The following is a 17,344-nucleotide window of genomic DNA, read 5'->3' on the forward strand; positions in this document are numbered from 1 at the left end:
TTGAAATACAGAATATTGGTACCTCCTGAATCAAAACAAAATTGTCAATTGGCAGTGAGAGGAGAAAACAAGGACAATATGAAAAACTGTTGTACAATTTTTTTTGACGGGCAAGCAGGATTACTGCAATTCATTAAGCAAGAGGGGAACTGTACAAGTTAGAAATAAGCTACAAAAAAACAAAAGAAGAAAGAAAAGGGTCACGGAGACACCTCAAGAACCCTTTAACTAGATTACGGCAAGAGGGTCACGGAGACACCTCAAGAAGAGTTCTCATTCCATTGCCAATCTGAATTTTGGTTGATGGTCAGTCCAGACATTTCACCAAAGAGGTCAAGAATAGGATAAGCAACAGGGCAGCGTCATCGTTTAACCGGCTAACATAGAAGATGTTCTCTTCACAGGGTTTAGAAACAGGGCAGCGTCATCGGCGTAGAGACTGCATCTCATACCAACCGTTCATCGGCCAAGGGGGGATAAGGATACCCAAAGTCAGTATCTCTTTGCAGAAGTTGATGAAGCGGCTCGAGCGCCAGAATGAAGAGCATGGGAGCCAAAGGGTCCCCATGTCTGAGGCCTCTTCGATGAGCCAGACAAACACCCGGCGACCGATTCGGCAAGATCTTGGACAAGGAAAAGGCCAAAATAATGGAAATCAGGTCAGTCCATCTTGAACCAAAACCAAAATTCTTCATGCCATCAAGGAGGAAATCCCAGCGAACTGAATCAAGGCCTTGGCAAATGTATGAAGGGCCTCCAAAGGATCTAGGCAAATGAACCTGGGCAAATGTCGGCGGGAAAATTAACTAAACGCTCAGCTGAAATCACGAAATTAAAGCCCTGGAGAAGACAAGTCTTTGCCGCCGCCGTCGCTGAATATCAGAGTCGCAGTCGCTAAACCTAGCGCTGAGCTAACTGTAACTGGGCTCTTGTGGGCTCGCCCCGCAAACGAAAAAATCGAGAAAAAAAAAGATTGTGGGCTTCTGCTCTTATGAAGCAGGCCTCTACGTCCTAAACCAAAACACACTGCCGACGTACGGACTGGTGGGTCGCCGCCGTTGTTGGATTAAAAAAACCGGACTTTTCGGGCTTTTTTCAACTGGACGTGGCAGCAGACCTTGGGTTTTCCGGGAATTAAGAAGCGATGCGAAAGAAAACAAAAAAATAGCGGTGCGATGCGTGTCAAAAAAAGAAAAGGAAAGAAGCGATGCAATTCAACTTAAGTTTCGACAGCGACGGACGGACAAGGCAGTATACTCGCGGGCAGTGGATCACCGGATATCCTTGCGAAATTGAAAATATCCCAAAAAAAACTGACCTTTAATGCGATTGCACCGTTAGTTAAAAAAAACAATGAAAACAGAGATGCGACGACGACGTACGGAGGCAAGTCAAGATTCAACCCCAATTTCCCTGCTAGGAAGAAAAATCCGGAAAAAAAACCCTCACCTTTAGGCTCCTCTGGGGTTTACTCCTCACCCTGCGTGCGGCCTCCAAATGAGCAAGTAAATGCCGGTGTTGATCCAGCGGGGGGAGGTCCCATTCGAAGCCTCCCTTGTCTATGTCTCTCATGAGGAGGTCACAGGAGGAGTAGTGGAGCATCTCGTCGGCCATGGTGTTCAAGCTCTGTCGTTTTGCGTCTATTGTGTTCGTCCAGTCTTATGGCGTTATAGCGGAGAGTCTTTTGCTCTGCTCTTTTTTTGACTGTTTTTTTTGGGTGGGGGTAATAGTATTACCCCATTCACGTCCCGCTTTGAACCTTTGTCCTACATTTTTTTTCTTTTCTTTTTTTGCGAGTAACCATTTCCCTAAATTTCAGAGCCTCACAAATCCTGCTAGTACTATGTTTGTTTGAATTAATTGCAATCAGCTCGGCCTCTTCCGCTCCGAGGACTCGAGCGTCAAAATCTACAAACCGTCAAGATTTCATGCATGTGCCTCTACAGTGTTTGCGCTAGGTTAATTGGGGCATGGTGAGAGGGCCGGGAGCTCGCTCTATGTCACCTCCTGGCCGGGTAGCCTGCGTGGAGCCGGAGGAGGAGAGCTCCTGAACAATCGGAGCCGAAGCAGGAGCACTCCTGGGCCGCCACCCTCCACGGGTCGGCTTCCGCCGTGCACCGCACGCCCATCCGATAACAAGGACGAAGACGAGAAGGTGCTGACACTCCGACATGCGACCCGGCTGTCGAGGGAGACAGCCACCGTGGAGGCGTGCCACTAGGCTTTCGACGTCGAACAACTGCCGCGGGGCATATGCGACTATGAGATCCGAAGGAGATCGCGATGGAGACAACGGTGTGGCGAGCGGAGGCGGAGCTCTAGTCGTTCATCGACCTCTCCTCCGACTCCGAGTGAGCCCGAGAGCTCTTTAGCGTGTGTGTGTGCGCGCGCGCTATTCTAGGCTATCTTAGGGATCAATGTAGTATGCCTTGATGAACATTGGTCTATGATGTCATGATCAACAACACGTCCTTTTGCTCTCTATCTGAGATGATAAACTACGCATGAAGTTGATTTTCAAATTTACAGTACACATTTGAAGGATATGTTCCGCCCGATGCAATTCAAAATCGCAAAACGGTTTTTAAATTTTCTTTAAACGGAATCTGCTAGAGATACTCTTATACTAAACCAGTGGCGGCGGTAAGCTCGGCAAGCCTAGGGTGCCGTTGGATACTCATGCAAAGTTCAGACTCTGTATCTGATGAGCCATCGTTACACGTCCTTTGGAGAAACACGTGAGATGCAGCAGGAATTTAATAGAAGGAAGGGCGCGGTGTGTGTGGAAAGAATGCCTGACAGAGAAACATGATAACATGGGACAAATGCAATCGGCATACGCAATGCAACTCCAATATAGTAGTACTGCACAAGTATCTTGAAAGCTAAGAATAGTGGTTTGCAGTAAACACATTCGACTCCAGCCGAAAACTATTGAAAAGGGAGATATTAAATAACTTGTACTTCATAAAATGCTCAATACGAGTACTTCCTATTGTTGAATTTATTAGAGTATATTTCACAAAACCACATTTCTTAAGGGTAGGATTTCATCGGACCACATTTGCTATTTCACAGAACCCAAATGGGGTAATTAAGGGCGTTTGACGCTGTTTCTAGCATGTGGGTACTCAGCTGTCAGATGCCACGCCGGACGGGTCAAACCCTTTTCGCTGCCAGGTCAGCTCACGTCGGGATCAATTTTGTGCTCCAAGCATTACAAATCTCATAACCATTGGTCGATCAGGTCAGTTCTGAGAGCTGACGAGACCTATGGTGGGTGGGTTCCACCTGAAATGTGGTTCTGCGAGAGTATTAGCGATAATTATGGTCCGATAAAATCTTAGCCCTACGAGGTGTCTGTCAAAGGGTTTTCAAGGAATCGGGCACAGGCCAAAGACCGGTTCGATGCCTACAATGTGGGGTCAACTGCCACTACACATGAAGCCAATCAAGAAAACACTTCAACGAGGGACAGAAAAATGTTTCTTACTTCTTCTCAAAGTCGGTACCACATACGTATTGAGGCCAGTATATCACTAATTAAGCACCAGGGTAAAAAAAAAAAGAAAAGGAGCATAGCGGGTGTGTATGCGTATATGCCAAATTAATATATGAGAAAAGTTTATTGATCTCGTAGGTCTTGAACGGCGTGGATGCTTGAGTTTTAATTGAAGTACGTAGCATGGTTCCTCTTAATTTGCTTCGACTTATTGACGATCGATCAGGATAGGCGAGGGGCACAACGACACTTGCGTGGGTACGTACGAGACCGACACCAGTTTAAAACCGGCGTGCACAGTACTGCCAGCGGTGACACGTTGGTCGGATGCGCGCCAAGTTGACACGAAAGTCGTACGTCGTACGTGGTCGCCGGAAACGGCCAAGCGTCAAGGAACGGCATGGCACTTCATCTTCATGTGACAGCATGGACGTGCCTATAAAACCGTCAACATCTCGGTCAAAAAATCGGAGATGATGTGTGCGTCTCCGTTAGCAGGCAGCTCTCAGCCTGGCCTGCTTATCTCCGGCCGGCGCCAGGCCATGCCTAATGGAGAATGGAGTGCGTAGTGATGCCGCGGACTGCAAACCGGCCGGCGTGACCCGACACGGCGGACTCCAGCGTGGTGATCCGCATGCGCGTGTCGATTGGGGTGCTTGATGAGGTGCACTCCGCATGCATGGCATCAACTTTCAGTCTTCAGACGAAGGAGATATATACCGGCCACATGCTCTGTCGTCATTGTGGTGGCATCTCTCTGGCCACGCGCCGTCGCCCCCCTCAGGCGGACCAGAACGACGAAAAGAGAGGACGGTGTCAGGCTGCGCTGCGTGCCACGTGGCGATCGACGTCTTCTCTTTAATTAGGTTTCAGCGGCTATTTATACTGCCTTCCAACGTGCATGATCCGGACCGTTTGCTCTCTGCACCCGCTAACGCGCAAGCGCTGTGCGCTGTCCACAGTTTGGGTGATCAGAACGCTGTTCTCTGCTATTCGCGTTTTTTGCAGATCTCTTGTGCCATTGTGTTGCGTCTTAGAGCATGAGTTATGTACAGTGCCCCTCGTGGGTGCTAAGCTGTGACCCGCAACAAATATAAGGCTTACTCACAAAACTGTGTATTTGGCTGTGACACTGTGTTTGACGAGATTTTGTACCATGCATGCATAAACAGCTGGACGTGCTGCATGCTGCTACTAGTCAGATCATATATAGTTGTCCTTAAATCAAAAGATAGACCACGCAAATGCTAAGTGCATGTGTCAAGCTAGCTAGGATACAGATTAGCGTACAGCATGCATGCACTATTATACGTCTATACGTATGCTCTGATTGAACGACAGGACAAGTACTGCACTGCATGCACGAGATTCACGTCCATGCATGACTGTTGACTGAGAAGCAAATCCACTCGAGCTGTGTGGTCAGATCGAGCTCAGAGCCATGCATGTACATACTAGCTAGCTACGGAGAGTATATACAAACTATTGGTCGATCCGCCGAAGGAATACTACTCCTCAGAAAACTATTCAAATATAACAGAGATTGCTAACGAAAGTTCATTTTTCACCAGTACGATTTACTGAAATTCGTTGAGAAAAATAGAGTAAAATAACTGGCTGCAGCTATTAATTGAAGTAGGGTCAATTTCACGCACTGTGGTAATTTAAACTGTCAAACAATTGTGTTTTCATCAAATGCATTATCAAGCAACTGAATCCCAGTTTATTGACTCTCCTCCCTCTTTGGCAGCTCTCCATATTACACCACACGTGTCATATCTAGCGGTTAGTCAAAAACATCAAACAAAAGGAGCTGTTTAGAGGAAGTACAGATCGTGTAGGCACCAGGCCGGATGTGTCGCGCAGTGGTCGGCACCAGGCTGAATGTGTCGCGTCGAGACAAAGCCCGTCGTCTGCAAAAGTGGGTCGTTAAAGTGCAATGTGCTGCTGATTCCCCTGCGCCTGTCAGGGTTGAGAGCGGGCCAATTTCAAACGCTAGGCCCTTGGCGCTCCACGTGGCCAGTTTCAAATGCTGGCAGGAGCCGTGGTGGACCTGGTCGCCCTGGAAGGTTCTCGTGTCCGGAGCGGTCCCTGGGATCTGCTGCCCCTGCTGGCCCCCGTTGGTCGAACTTCCTTTTTGCCAGTTCCCACCGCCTCGGTAACTGACGGTCAGACCCCACCCACTGCTCGTCTGCTGGACCCCCCCCCTAGTCCTGGGCCTTTCCTCGGCGGATTCCGTAGGCCTTGTGGGTTGTGGCTAGCATTCGGGGCCGTGTTCTGTTCCTGCCGGGCCGCAGCGGGGAGCCACGCCTCGCTTTTGGGCCCTGTTACTTCGGTGTCTGGGTCCTGCCCTGCTCCTGTTGCTTCCGGATCCAGGGTGTCTCTAGCTCTCTGCTAATCTCGTCGACCCTCATCGTCTCTACCGCCGCCGAGCGCCGGCGATTGAGGCCCACCCCTCCCTCGCCGATCACATGCCTTCGTTCGCGTGCTCTCATCGTCTGTGAGCTTTGTAAGAATATTTTGTATATTCGATATGGCCCATGCAATTTTCCGTGTGATTTTAATTAAAAGATTATGATGGTTGGTAAACACTCGGCAGAAAGATGAAATATTTTGTTTGACGTTCAAATTTTGAATTCAAAAATAAAACTTTCGATAAACATTGAAAAAATATAGAAAATCATAAATATTGCCGTGAGCCTACTCTTATAATTTCAGCGCATTCCACCTACTCACTCCGTCCTCAAACCTCAAATAACTGTACTTCTAGCTCTTGTCTTAAGTCAAAAGATTTAAACTTTGACTAAATTTATCAAAAACTGTAGCAATACATATAACAGTACCAAATCCGTATAATATGAAATTATATTTCAAGACTGATCTAATGGTACTAAATTGGTGCCATAAATGTTGTTCCTTTTTTTCATATAGTTGGTCAAACTTTAAAATATTTGACTTAGAACGAGACCTAGAACTATATTTATTTGTGGATGGAGGCAGGGACGGAGCTAGGTTTTCTTTGTTAAGTTTTTGGTGATTCAAAGGTTTGGCCCTGGTCTTGTTTGGTCTTTTAAAAGAAAACTTGGAGCCATGACGCTAGGCTCAATGGAACCCTGGCAACGCCCTGGACGGAGGGAGCCAACTCGGTCAAAACCTGCCACTTAAGCATAAATCATCTTTTGGCGGGGTTGGTGGTAATTTAACGGCATTAATAATTATAGGCCGTGTTCTAATCTGTATTCGAATACAAGGATAATATAAACTGTATGGCTAGTTCAGTGTCGTAAAATCCCTCTTTTCTCCCCCCCGCCCCCCGATAATCTTCACAATATATGTGTGTATGTATTAAACAAGGTTGCATGCATACATGGAGTGCTAGCTAGGCTATTAATCAATCAGAGTGCATGCATGGGATGGGAACATACAAGTGCATGTGGGTATGCATGCAAGCGTCGTAACCACTTGCTGCATGCAACCGGCAGCCGCGAGATTAGCACGTGAGGTCTTGTATGCATGTGGAGTAGTTGTTTTTATTGATATAGAAAATGAGGTGTTTTATAGGGAATCTGGTGATGATCCCCTGTAAATCCTCCCTACCAAACAAATAATTTGTTTTTTCTAGTGTTTTTTGAATTTCAGAGGGGTAAAATCTAGAAACACTAGAAAAAATCTAATGCCAAATGAGGCCTAAGAGATATGCAAAAGGATAGCAGCCACACGCAAATGCGAAAACGACGCGTCAGCTGTTTCCAAAAGATGCATCGGTTGTTTGAACGATAAAGGGCCATTGCTTTGGCAATCACTCTCTCCTTTTTTACGGTAACACTGGTGTTACTCGCAGAAGCGCTTGCCTAACAGAAAGAGCACAATACGGCACAAACTCACACGTAGAAAGCCTGGTTCTTCATCCATCGGAGGAGCATTTCAGTCAAGAGGCACAAAGAAGCGAAAACACTCTACTACGTGGGTGATGATCGATCATGGCCTACTACGGCATGCATCCTACGTTCATGATTTCGGTGACTACACGTGGATTATGAAGGCATAAAAGGTATACTCTATTTTGGAGACCGGTTTCTAGCAGTTTACATGGACAAAATGTATATAAACCGAAGACACCAAAATGTTGAATCGAATCGTGTATAAACGATCTTGATAAAACTTCTTCCATCACAGTTTTTTCTTACAAGCTTCCTTGTGCCCTGACTAGCTCTCAACAAGCCCCGTCGCAAGGTGATTGCTGCGGATGTCACTCCGCGCCGCAGCTTCACGTGGCGATGGTTGCCCTACCTTTTGTTTCCGGAGTTGCACCCGTGGCCGTGACCTCCTGCGACGCATGGGTAGGTCTCGTGGAGGACGATGATGATCAGATGGCCGTTACAGAGAGTGCCCTCGCACGGTACAAGGAAGCGTTCCAGGCGCCTCTCAGCGGAGCTCATGGCGATGATGATCTGGTTGCAGTGGACCGGGACGTGGTTCTGCACCCACCGGCCGGTCGTGGTCGTCATGCAGTAGACTCTTATGTGTACATTCCTTGGTTGCGCCCGTTAATTCCAACGGTAGTACCCCCATTGAAGTTTTTTTTAGAGGTACCTCCATTGAAGTTGCTCATTTGGAACGTGCAGGGTTCAACAACGAGCTTGTATTGGTGACTTCGTTGCTACGAATCGAAAGGCCCATGTATAAATGTATACCTTCAACTAATCTCGATCCAGTCAAAGAGTAGTCCCTTCGTCCCATATTAAGTGAATCAAATTCGTCTAAAAATAAACGTATCTATATACTAAAATACGTTTAGATACATGTAATATTTCGACAGTTATATGGGACGGAGAGAATATTTTAAAGTCCTGCAGAACGCTGCGTGCGTGTTCTGGGTGTCAGAAAATCTCTCCCTTTCTGAAAACTCCACGAGGTCAGGTCGAGCTCCTGTGGCCGGTGACATTTGGGCTATATATAACTACTAGTCCTGCTTATGATTAATCACGCCCCGCGGCCCCGCCAGGGCTCCGGCTCTCCACACCGCAACCATCTGACACCACGACTGAGATCCGGCACCCACCCACCCCCCTCCAGAGTCCAGACCAGTCTCGATATCGGGCAAGGTCAGCCAAATCGGCGGCAGAGCGTTGAGGAAGTCACTCAGTGACACGCGGTCACATCACGGTACGCAAGTTATGCAGCACGCAGTTTGCACCAAACCGCGCGTATGTTTTTTTCCACGTCGAGGGTGAATCACCACGCGCCGTCTCGGCCTCTCGGGCTGGATCAGGATGTATCACACCAAATTCCTCGCACCTTCCACGTCGGCTCTGGAAGGATCCGGGCACCTTCCACGTCGGCGGCGGGGTCGTTTTTGAGGGATCCGGGCGCCGAGCTGGGGGTTCCACATCGGCACTCTCGCCAAACTGACAGAGACGTCGCACCGGTCACCTGATCGATGCTCGATCGTCGTGGTTGGAATATCGTTACGCGCGTGCTACTACGGCCTACACGGGCCCGTCCCTTTTGTTTTTGAGCCTGGTCTCGCGTCATGATTTGGATGCTCAACTTACGGGAAAGCATGTGCGCATGGCACTTTTTCTCTACGAGAATTTCTGGCCTACCGAAACCACGTCTTTAATTGAAGGAAGGATTGGGTTTGTTTCGTTTCCATTCAAGTTGGTGGACCATCGTCGCGCCAGACTGCATCGTGATATGCATGCATGAATAGAAAAATGTTGGGTTTCGAGTGGATTCCACACATATAAACAAGTCAATTCAGCACGCATTCATTCAGTTAATTAGTTTACAAAGCAAGGAACATTGAAGGAATTAGTTTCATGCATGCACGTAGCCGGTGGACATACGTTATAATTAAGTGAGACGGCGGGCCAGTTAGGTTATATATGTAGACCGATGCGGTGAATTTGATCAGGTGCAAGATCTATATCGGCTACCACGTGTTTAACATGGTGACGACATTTATCTGTATCGAGTAAAGAATGACAAAACTGGAGCGCCCAATCAACGGTCTTTTACCTAGTACTATGTACTGTGCATTAGTGCTCACTCGTCCTGCGTGAAACGTACTCAAATTAAGCACTACTGGCGGCCCGTTACGGCCACCAGACGGCCAAACACCAAAGCATCCAACTGGCTAGTCATGTCAAATTCTATACCAGAAAAGGGGCAGTATTGCTTTTGCGCTATCGGGTCCAGTCTGAAATGGCACAGTCGCTTGCACGGTCACACCAGCACACAACGGAAGGATGATGAACTCAACGTTGAAAGCTGACACGCCACGCGCGTCACGGAGTCGGAGCCGATTCTGACTCGCTGCTCCAGCCGTCTAGAAGGCCTGAACCAAAACCACCAACGCGAGATTGGCAACGTCGCCGCTGGAATACAGGACACCGTGGATGGTGGCCGGCCGCGGCGCAAATTTCTGCTGTTTCCCCTACTCCTCGCCGCACGCTGGCCCGCGCAGATGTCTTCTTCTTCCCCGTCACCTACCAATACCATTAGTCCATTACGCGGGGCCCGGTTTCCCACCGATACAAGAAGGCCGGCCACCACACCCACACCAGACCAGAAACGCTCTCAACTCGATCCATTCCTACCCAATCCAATCCAACCCATCGCATATCACCTGATCCTCCAGTGCTGTCTGCCATTACAGCGTCCGTCGCTGTTAGCCTAAGCGAGGCTTTGGCTTATCTGAGTTATCTCTGGTGAGCGTGGGCATGAGCCGGGGGAGCAGCAGCAAGCTGAGGTGGCTGTGGAGGGCGCCGGCGCGGGCGCTGGGCCGGGCGCGGGACTTGTACGTGCGCAGCGTCACGGGCTGCGCGCGCTACGTCCCCTCCGACGCCGCGTTCGGCGCTTACCCGGTGCCGGCGCCGCTGCCCAGGAGCTACAGCTGCGGCTCCCACTGGGGCGAGGACGACGACCTCCGGGAGCTCATCCGCATCCGCATCCGTGCCGCGTCGCAGAGGCAGCAGCAGCGGGCCCAGGCCGTGCCCGTGGGAGTGGCCAGGAGCCAGAGCACGGCGGGCCGGCTGCCGGCGTCCATGGCGCGCATCGACGAGGACGCGCCGTGCGAGTTCGGCTCCGGCGGCAGCGCCAGTGGCGAGGGGATGTACTCGAGGAGCCGGAGCTACGTCGGCGGCGGCGCCGAGGGGATTAGAAGGTCGAGGTTCCACGGGAAAGTGGCGACCTTCGGCTGCATGAGCTAGTGAGCTGCCGCTGGTTGATCCTCGATCGATCCCCTCATGCGCGATCGTGTGTTCCCGGCCGCATGCCATTGTATTTGCTGCTCTGATCTCTTCAAATTTGGGATTTTGCGCTTGTAAATAATACTAGTAGTGCGATCTAGGGATGAATTCTTGAGTGTTTTATTTGTTTCATTTCGTTATCCGTGTTACAAATTCCATGAACTCCTTGGTCCTTGTCTATTTTTTTTGCTTACTTTTAAATGTCTGAGATTCCGAATTGACCAGCCTCCGGTGTAGATATGTCTCACCCACCGCTGAGTCACCGGTCACCTAAGCTCGATCGACTCGATGGGCGCCGCGACGCCGCCGGTACCGTTTTTGCAGTGGGTGGGCGCACGCAGGATATATCGTGACATGTTTTCTTAGCCGTGGGCCATGCATGAGACACTGACAGCATCTGTTGCCTTGACCCTCCTATTGTCGTCCAAGGGCACCAATGGTTCATCTTTATTCGCGAGTTTTATCATTACCTCTTGCCGTGTTTCATTTCGTGAATGTTTACCCACGTGTTCTTTTTCTCGGTGTCTGGTTTTTTCTGTGTATTATGTCAGGGAACGTACTTTGATAGAGAAAACGATTACATAATGATCTTTCCGTTCTAAATGTGAATTCATAGTCAACTTCCTATCCAATAACTATATATGGAATCCCGGTTTTTCAAACCGTGTGGCTCGACTTTACGCAGAAATAGGAATTATCTTTCCATTCCAAATGTAAATACGAAATCAACTTTATATCCATAAACTATACTGCTATTGTATCCCGTTCTTCAAACCGTGTGATTCGACTTTACGCATGCAGGAACGTGAACTTAAAGCTTGATGAATTATAGATAGTGCTTGGCTATTTCTCTGTTGTCTAACTTTTAAGCAAAAAAATTTAAATTGAAGTTGACGAACCAGATCCATTGATGCGGTCCATCCCCGCTCTCTCCTCTCCCACATGATATCGTTGAATTAAGATTCGACAGTCAAGCACATCAACTGATTTCTAACTAGAAATCAATCAACTTGTTTTGTAACGTAATCGGTTGACTTGCCAATAGCAAAACTGATCAATTAATAATGACAGTAAGCTAGTGAGACCGAGATAAAAAAAAAAAATCAATAGGGTGTGGCTATATCCCAGACTTCTGATTTTTAAGGAAAATGTTTAAATCTAAGTTAACGAATCACTATCAGAGGCGTTGTATTAGTTTCAAGATTCCAAAGTATTTTTTTATTTTTTTTTCAAATCTTAAAGCACAAACCATATCCAACAGTTAAGAAATCAACTCATGTCTAACTAAAAATCAGACGACTTTGATATAACAAAACCGAAATGAAAAAAATTTCATTATCAAAATTATTTTTGTAAGTGGACCGTAACCGCCCCCAGCCTTGTATCTAGTTTTTTTTTTTAGGGAACGGCCCTGTATCTATTCCCTCTCGATCCAAATATAAATGTATCTATTCTTAAAACGTCTAGATATAAGTAATATTTCAATAACAATTTAGGATCGGAGGGAGTAGTTAACTCATCGAGGACTTGAGGGTGAACTTTTTCTACACGCCCTAGGCGATGATGAACTTTTTCTAGACCAGCCAAGCCCTGCAGCCCAGACGAAGCTAACAAGGCCTAAAGAGCTCTCGGCCCGATTAGTAGTTCGAAAACCATCGGCCCAGTCGAAAGATATTTCCCTCTCACTTTGTGCCGCAGCGGCAGCACGCGTGCACGACGACACCTTATCCGCATACTCTCTCTTTCTTCCGCGCAAAGACGAAGCGAACGAACGATGCGTCGCCACCACCACTCTTCGCCTCTCCCGCTCCCACTCGGATTCCGCAGCTCCCTCCCTCCTCCCCGCCGACCCAACGACAACGGCGATGCCGTCCCCCACATGCTACCTCCTCCTAAACCCTTCCAGAGCCCACCGCCGCCTCCTGCCGTCCCCCCGCCCCCCCGCCGCCGCCCGCTGCGGCCGGCTCCGCGTCTCCTGCGACGTGCCGCGGCAAGGGGGTGACGGCGGCGGGGCGAAGCGTGGGGTCATCCCCTCCGGAGACGGCAAGGGGAAGAAGCGGGTCGTGTTCTTCGACGCCGCGCCGCCATTGGCGCAGCAGAGCGGCGGCGAGGAGGGGAAGGTGAAGAAGGCGGAGCCGAAGCAGGATGGCGCGGCGCTGCGGCTGCTGCGGCGGGCGACCAAGCGGACGCTGTCGGTCCTCTCCAACCTCCCGCTCGCCATCACCGAGATGTTCGCCATTGCCGGCCTCATGGCCTTGGGTATGGCTCCTTAACACCCAGTAATCTCGCGATACTGCTGGTCCGATGAATGAATCGCGAGGTGGTAGTGCTTGCATTGTGAAATTTTGTGATCGGGATCGCAGGCACGGTGATTGACCAAGGAGAGGCGCCGAGCTACTACTTGGAGAAGTTCCCCGAGGACAACCCGGTGTTGGGCTTCATCACGTGGAGGTGGATCCTCACCCCCGGCTTCGACCACATGTTCTCATCGCCGGTCTTCCTCGGCCTCCTCGCGCTACTCGCGGCCTCTCTGATGGCCTGCACCTACACCACCCAATTGCCCATGGTGAAGGTCGCGAAGAGGTATGTTATGTCCTTCTGATGGGCTATTGGGCTGACTGACTGATCAGATGACCAATTAACAGCATCAGGTGCCAATTGTTGCTGTACTTGCAGATGGTCGTTTATGAGTTCAGGAGGAAGCATTAGGAAGCAAGACTTTTCTGACTCGCTTCCCCGCGCATCCATTCAGGATTTGGGGGTCATCTTAATGGGCGCCGGATATGAGGTAATTGTCACCTTCAGTGCAGTACAATTCCCCCAAATTGCTGTTCTTGCCTTCTTGGCATGTACATTATTTCCGCGCTTGATATTTTGCAGGTCTTCACTAAGGGGCCATCTCTGTATGCTTTCAAGGGGTTGGCTGGCCGGTATGCGCCTATTGGCGTGCACTTAGCGATGATTCTTGTCATGGCAGGCGCCACACTTACTGCGACCGGAAGCTTTAAAGGCTCAGTGGATGTTCCCCAAGGACTGAATTTCGTCATCGGAGATATCATGAAACCAAAAGGCTTTCTCTCGGTCGCGCCGGATGTTTTCAACACAGAAGTCCACGTTAATCGGTTCTACATGGAGTACTATGACAGTGGAGAGGTAGCCACCTTGCTTGGTACATGTCTCTTGTGTGCTCATTGTGACACTAGATTGATAGGTAAACATATGTTCTCGTTGCCAGGTTTCGCAATTTTATAGCGACCTTTCACTTTTCGACCTTGACGGCAAAGAAGTAATGAGGAGGACGATCAAAGTGAATGATCCCCTGAGGTATGGTGGGATCACAATATACCAAACAGACTGGGGATTTTCAGCACTACAAGTGAAGAAAAACGGCGAAGGCCCTTTCAATTTGGCCATGGCCCCCTTGAAACTGAATGGTGATAAAAAGCTTTATGGAACATTCTTGCCACTTGAAGACTCTGATTCTTCTTCAAGTGTGAAGGGAATGTATGTTCAAAGTTTCATGCGTTAATTTTGCATTTGAGCCATTAACTATGACTTATTAACTTCTTTTCTTGGTGACCTGCAGATCAATGCTTGCTCGAGATCTGCAGTCTATTGTGTTGTATGATCAAGATGGTAAGTTTGTAGGGGTTCGTCGGCCAAGTTCAAAATTGCCCATTGAAATCAACGGCAATGAAATACTAATTGAAGACGCTATTGGCAGTACAGGTCTCGATCTTAAGGTCAGGACTATAGATATCACGCTTCCCTTTTGATGACATTTGTGCATGTTGCATGAACCACTAAATGCGTCTTGTGTTCTCCTTTTCGTCAGACCGATCCTGGAATTCCTGTTGTTTATGCTGGATTTGGCGCACTCATGTTGACAACCTGCATTAGCTATCTTTCACATGCTCAGGTGTGTGCAAATACGGCAGTTCTGTTTTCATTCTTGTTCTAGACAAGAACTTTATTAACTGTCAGAATTTGTGATTTAATATTTCCTAGTTATGGGCATTGCAAGACGGAACTACAGTAGTCATCGGAGGGAAGTCAAATCGAGCAAAGATTGAATTTTCTGATGAGATGAACCGGTTACTCAATAAAGTACCAGAGTTGATCAGTGTTAATGAGAAAACAGTAGATAATAAATCAAGTGCTACATGAGGGATTCTCTTTATTTGGTTGGGACCGTTCAAACACACTGAGACATTTTTGTGGGTTGAGGTTGGAATTCAGAAACAAGACGCAGAGAACCAAAAATCATACTGTACTATCTTCTTGCTGAAGACTGAAGATAGGTCATGCTGCAATTTAAGTTCTTATTCAACATCAAGGCGAAATTGGCGTAAAGATGAAATAACGTTCATTCTAATGGATCTATGGTGTTCTTGCATCAAGACAGAGCTGATTCTGTCCTGTGTTACTACAGAACAAAGTGATAAAATTATACCCTGAAGATGAACAATTGGTTCTGTTACTGAATTTTTGGGTAACATGTTGCAACTTGTAGGTGTAGCCATACAAACTCATTGAAAAATGACACTAGATACTTTGATTGTTATAAACAACTTCCGTTCCTATCATTGTTTCTGTGGTCGGTGCGGTATCAACTGCTTCTCGATTGTATGTCAAGTTGTTGTCAGTACCTGACATTTTCCATTCCGGTCAAATTAACGCTCAACATAAACTAACAAAGGGGATTCTTCTGCTGGTAAGCTTCGATCTCCGAACCCAATGATGAGTTTCAGGTGGGATTATTTATCTATAATCAGCATCTACTGACATGTGGTGATGCCAAACAGACATGTGGCATGCACAGTTGCTAGTTTCTAGCAGTTGATGGCCTCCATGAGAGGCACATGGAAGTTCTGCGGTTGCATTGTTTAGCTCGTTCTTGCATGAGTATAAAAATTCGGATTTCCTTGCCCCCAAACCTTAAGCAATGAGATCTCTCTTGAAATCTCAGTATCCACTGTTTATTCTTTCTTCCAAAATGTACTCCACCTTTGAAGAAACCCAAATCAAGATCCAGTTGTGGGACCGGGACACACGAGCTTCAGATTTCTTCTCTCTCTATTTGAACCTGAAAGGACATTTCAGACAGCCCAGCTCCTACATATTCAGAACCTGCATGTAGCCTGAGTTCCTGGCCTCCTGGAAGAAAAGAAGAGTTTGTTGCATTCAGCTCCTCTTCATGTGCAAACAGGTAAAATTCTCAGCGGTCAGTCGGCAGGCCAAGAGCTTGAGTGAACCGAGAATTCAAACCCGGGCGCTAGAACCACCGGGAATCTCGAACTGAACCGCTCGATCGGGGCCTCGATCCGAGATATCGTTGTTCGGTGGTGGACGGCGGCGCTCGGATCGCGAGCCATGTGCTCACGTTGTCCGACGAGGAGGCTTTGACAGTATCCGAGAGCAAGGCAAGGTAGTTGCTAACCAACTTCTGATCACGACCGGTCAAACCCACGCAAAGATGGCAGCTTCTGCTTCCCAAATGGCATCCCAAGCGCTTGGCGCTGACCTGAGCACCTATAAAAGGAGACGCCCGCCATGGTTCTTCTTCCACAGCTGCATTGGAAATCTCAAATCTCTTCTCCCAGCACAATTGTACACCGTAGAACAGAACAGAACAGAACAGCCAAGGCCTCTGCGTATTTCTTTCAGTTCTTGTAGTGTTCTTTTTGACTTCGATCGGCAAGGAAGGATCAATGGCGAAGCGGCTGGCGCGCAAGCGGAGCTTCAGGCTCGGGCTGCCGCTGTTCTGCGGCCAGTCCGACGTGGCGAGCCCAGCCGCCGCCGCGGCCCGGTCGTCTTCTTCGTCTTCGTCCGGCACCGGCGGAAGCAGGAAGTCGGAGCTGCGGAGGATATTCCAGCACTTCGACAGGGACAACGACGGGAAGATCTCCGGCGCCGAGCTGAGCGCCTTCTTCGCGTCCATGGGCGACGCCGACCTGCCGCTGCCGCCATCATCGGGAGGCGGCGGCGGCGGCTACCTGCTGGACTTCGCCGGGTTCGTGGAGCTCATGGAGGGCAGCCATGACGAGGACCTGAGGAGGGCGTTCGAGGTGTTCAACGCCGTGGAGCCCGCGGGCGGCCGGATCACGGCCAGGGGCCTGCGGCGGGTGCTCGCGCAGCTCGGCGACGAGCGGTCCGTTGCCGACTGCGAGGCCATGATTCGGGCCTACGACGTCGACGGCGATGGCGGGCTCGACTTCCATGAGTTCCAGAGGATGATGAGCTAGCCTGCTAGATGAAGCTGGCCACACCGACAACGATGGTTCTTGTTCATAACTCTGTCTGCATCCAGATGAGACCACGCAGATAATGTCCCAAATCTGCTGTAGTCTCGTCCTGTGTTGTTTGGTGTCTGGGAACTGACACCGGTGTATCAGTGAAGTTACAGTTGATTTCCATTTATTTTTTCTTTCTTACCAGTAGTTTGTTTTAGAACTGTGATACTTCCAGAGCTTCATCTCTGCAAAATGGCTGAAAAGGAATGAGACGGAACAAGTTTCATCAAGTTGAAATGGCAGAGGTCTGGACGTCTTCTCTTCTTTGTGATTTGGAGGGCTGGAGTTAATGATAC

The 17,344-nt window shown here is 48.8% G+C and overlaps 3 protein-coding genes across 3 annotated transcripts; all 3 read left to right on the forward strand.

Moving 5' to 3' along the window:
- Positions 1 to 9,961: 9,961 nt before the first annotated feature.
- Positions 9,962 to 10,935, forward strand: LOC100838736. The gene has a single exon (XM_003559339.4). It carries the CDS (start codon positions 10,228 to 10,230, stop codon positions 10,714 to 10,716), a length of 489 nt encoding a protein of 162 aa, XP_003559387.1. The 5' UTR covers positions 9,962 to 10,227; the 3' UTR covers positions 10,717 to 10,935.
- Positions 10,936 to 12,498: 1,563 nt separating this feature from the next.
- LOC100824637 (cytochrome c biogenesis protein CCS1, chloroplastic) lies at positions 12,499 to 15,341 on the forward strand. Its single transcript, XM_003558754.4, has 8 exons — positions 12,499 to 13,014; positions 13,119 to 13,338; positions 13,432 to 13,543; positions 13,636 to 13,908; positions 13,991 to 14,259; positions 14,342 to 14,498; positions 14,591 to 14,674; positions 14,764 to 15,341. Exons 1-8 carry the CDS (start codon positions 12,621 to 12,623, stop codon positions 14,920 to 14,922), a joined length of 1,668 nt encoding a protein of 555 aa, XP_003558802.1. The 5' UTR covers positions 12,499 to 12,620; the 3' UTR covers positions 14,923 to 15,341.
- A 202-nt stretch (positions 15,342 to 15,543) lies between these two features.
- LOC100826698 (probable calcium-binding protein CML41) lies at positions 15,544 to 17,278 on the forward strand. Its single transcript, XM_014897212.2, has one exon. The coding sequence runs from the start codon at positions 16,467 to 16,469 to the stop codon at positions 16,998 to 17,000; it is 534 nt and encodes a 177-aa protein (XP_014752698.1). The 5' UTR covers positions 15,544 to 16,466; the 3' UTR covers positions 17,001 to 17,278.
- Positions 17,279 to 17,344: the final 66 nt, after the last annotated feature.

This window comes from Brachypodium distachyon, chromosome 1, assembly GCF_000005505.3.
Source record: "Brachypodium distachyon strain Bd21 chromosome 1, Brachypodium_distachyon_v3.0, whole genome shotgun sequence".
NCBI lineage: Eukaryota > Viridiplantae > Streptophyta > Magnoliopsida > Poales > Poaceae > Brachypodium > Brachypodium distachyon.

Excerpts from the sequence above, each read along its gene's own strand:
- LOC100824637 (XM_003558754.4), top strand. The coding sequence starts at position 12,621 with ATGCCGTCCCCCACATGCTACCTCCTCCTAAACCCTTCCAGAGCCCAC. Across the intron at positions 13,339-13,431 it reads ATGGTGAAGGTCGCGAAGAG|ATGGTCGTTTATGAGTTCAG; the intron begins GTATGTTATGTC and ends CTGTACTTGCAG. Across the intron at positions 14,675-14,763 it reads GCTATCTTTCACATGCTCAG|TTATGGGCATTGCAAGACGG; the intron begins GTGTGTGCAAAT and ends AATATTTCCTAG.
- LOC100838736 (XM_003559339.4), top strand. The coding sequence starts at position 10,228 with ATGAGCCGGGGGAGCAGCAGCAAGCTGAGGTGGCTGTGGAGGGCGCCG.
- LOC100826698 (XM_014897212.2), top strand. The coding sequence starts at position 16,467 with ATGGCGAAGCGGCTGGCGCGCAAGCGGAGCTTCAGGCTCGGGCTGCCG.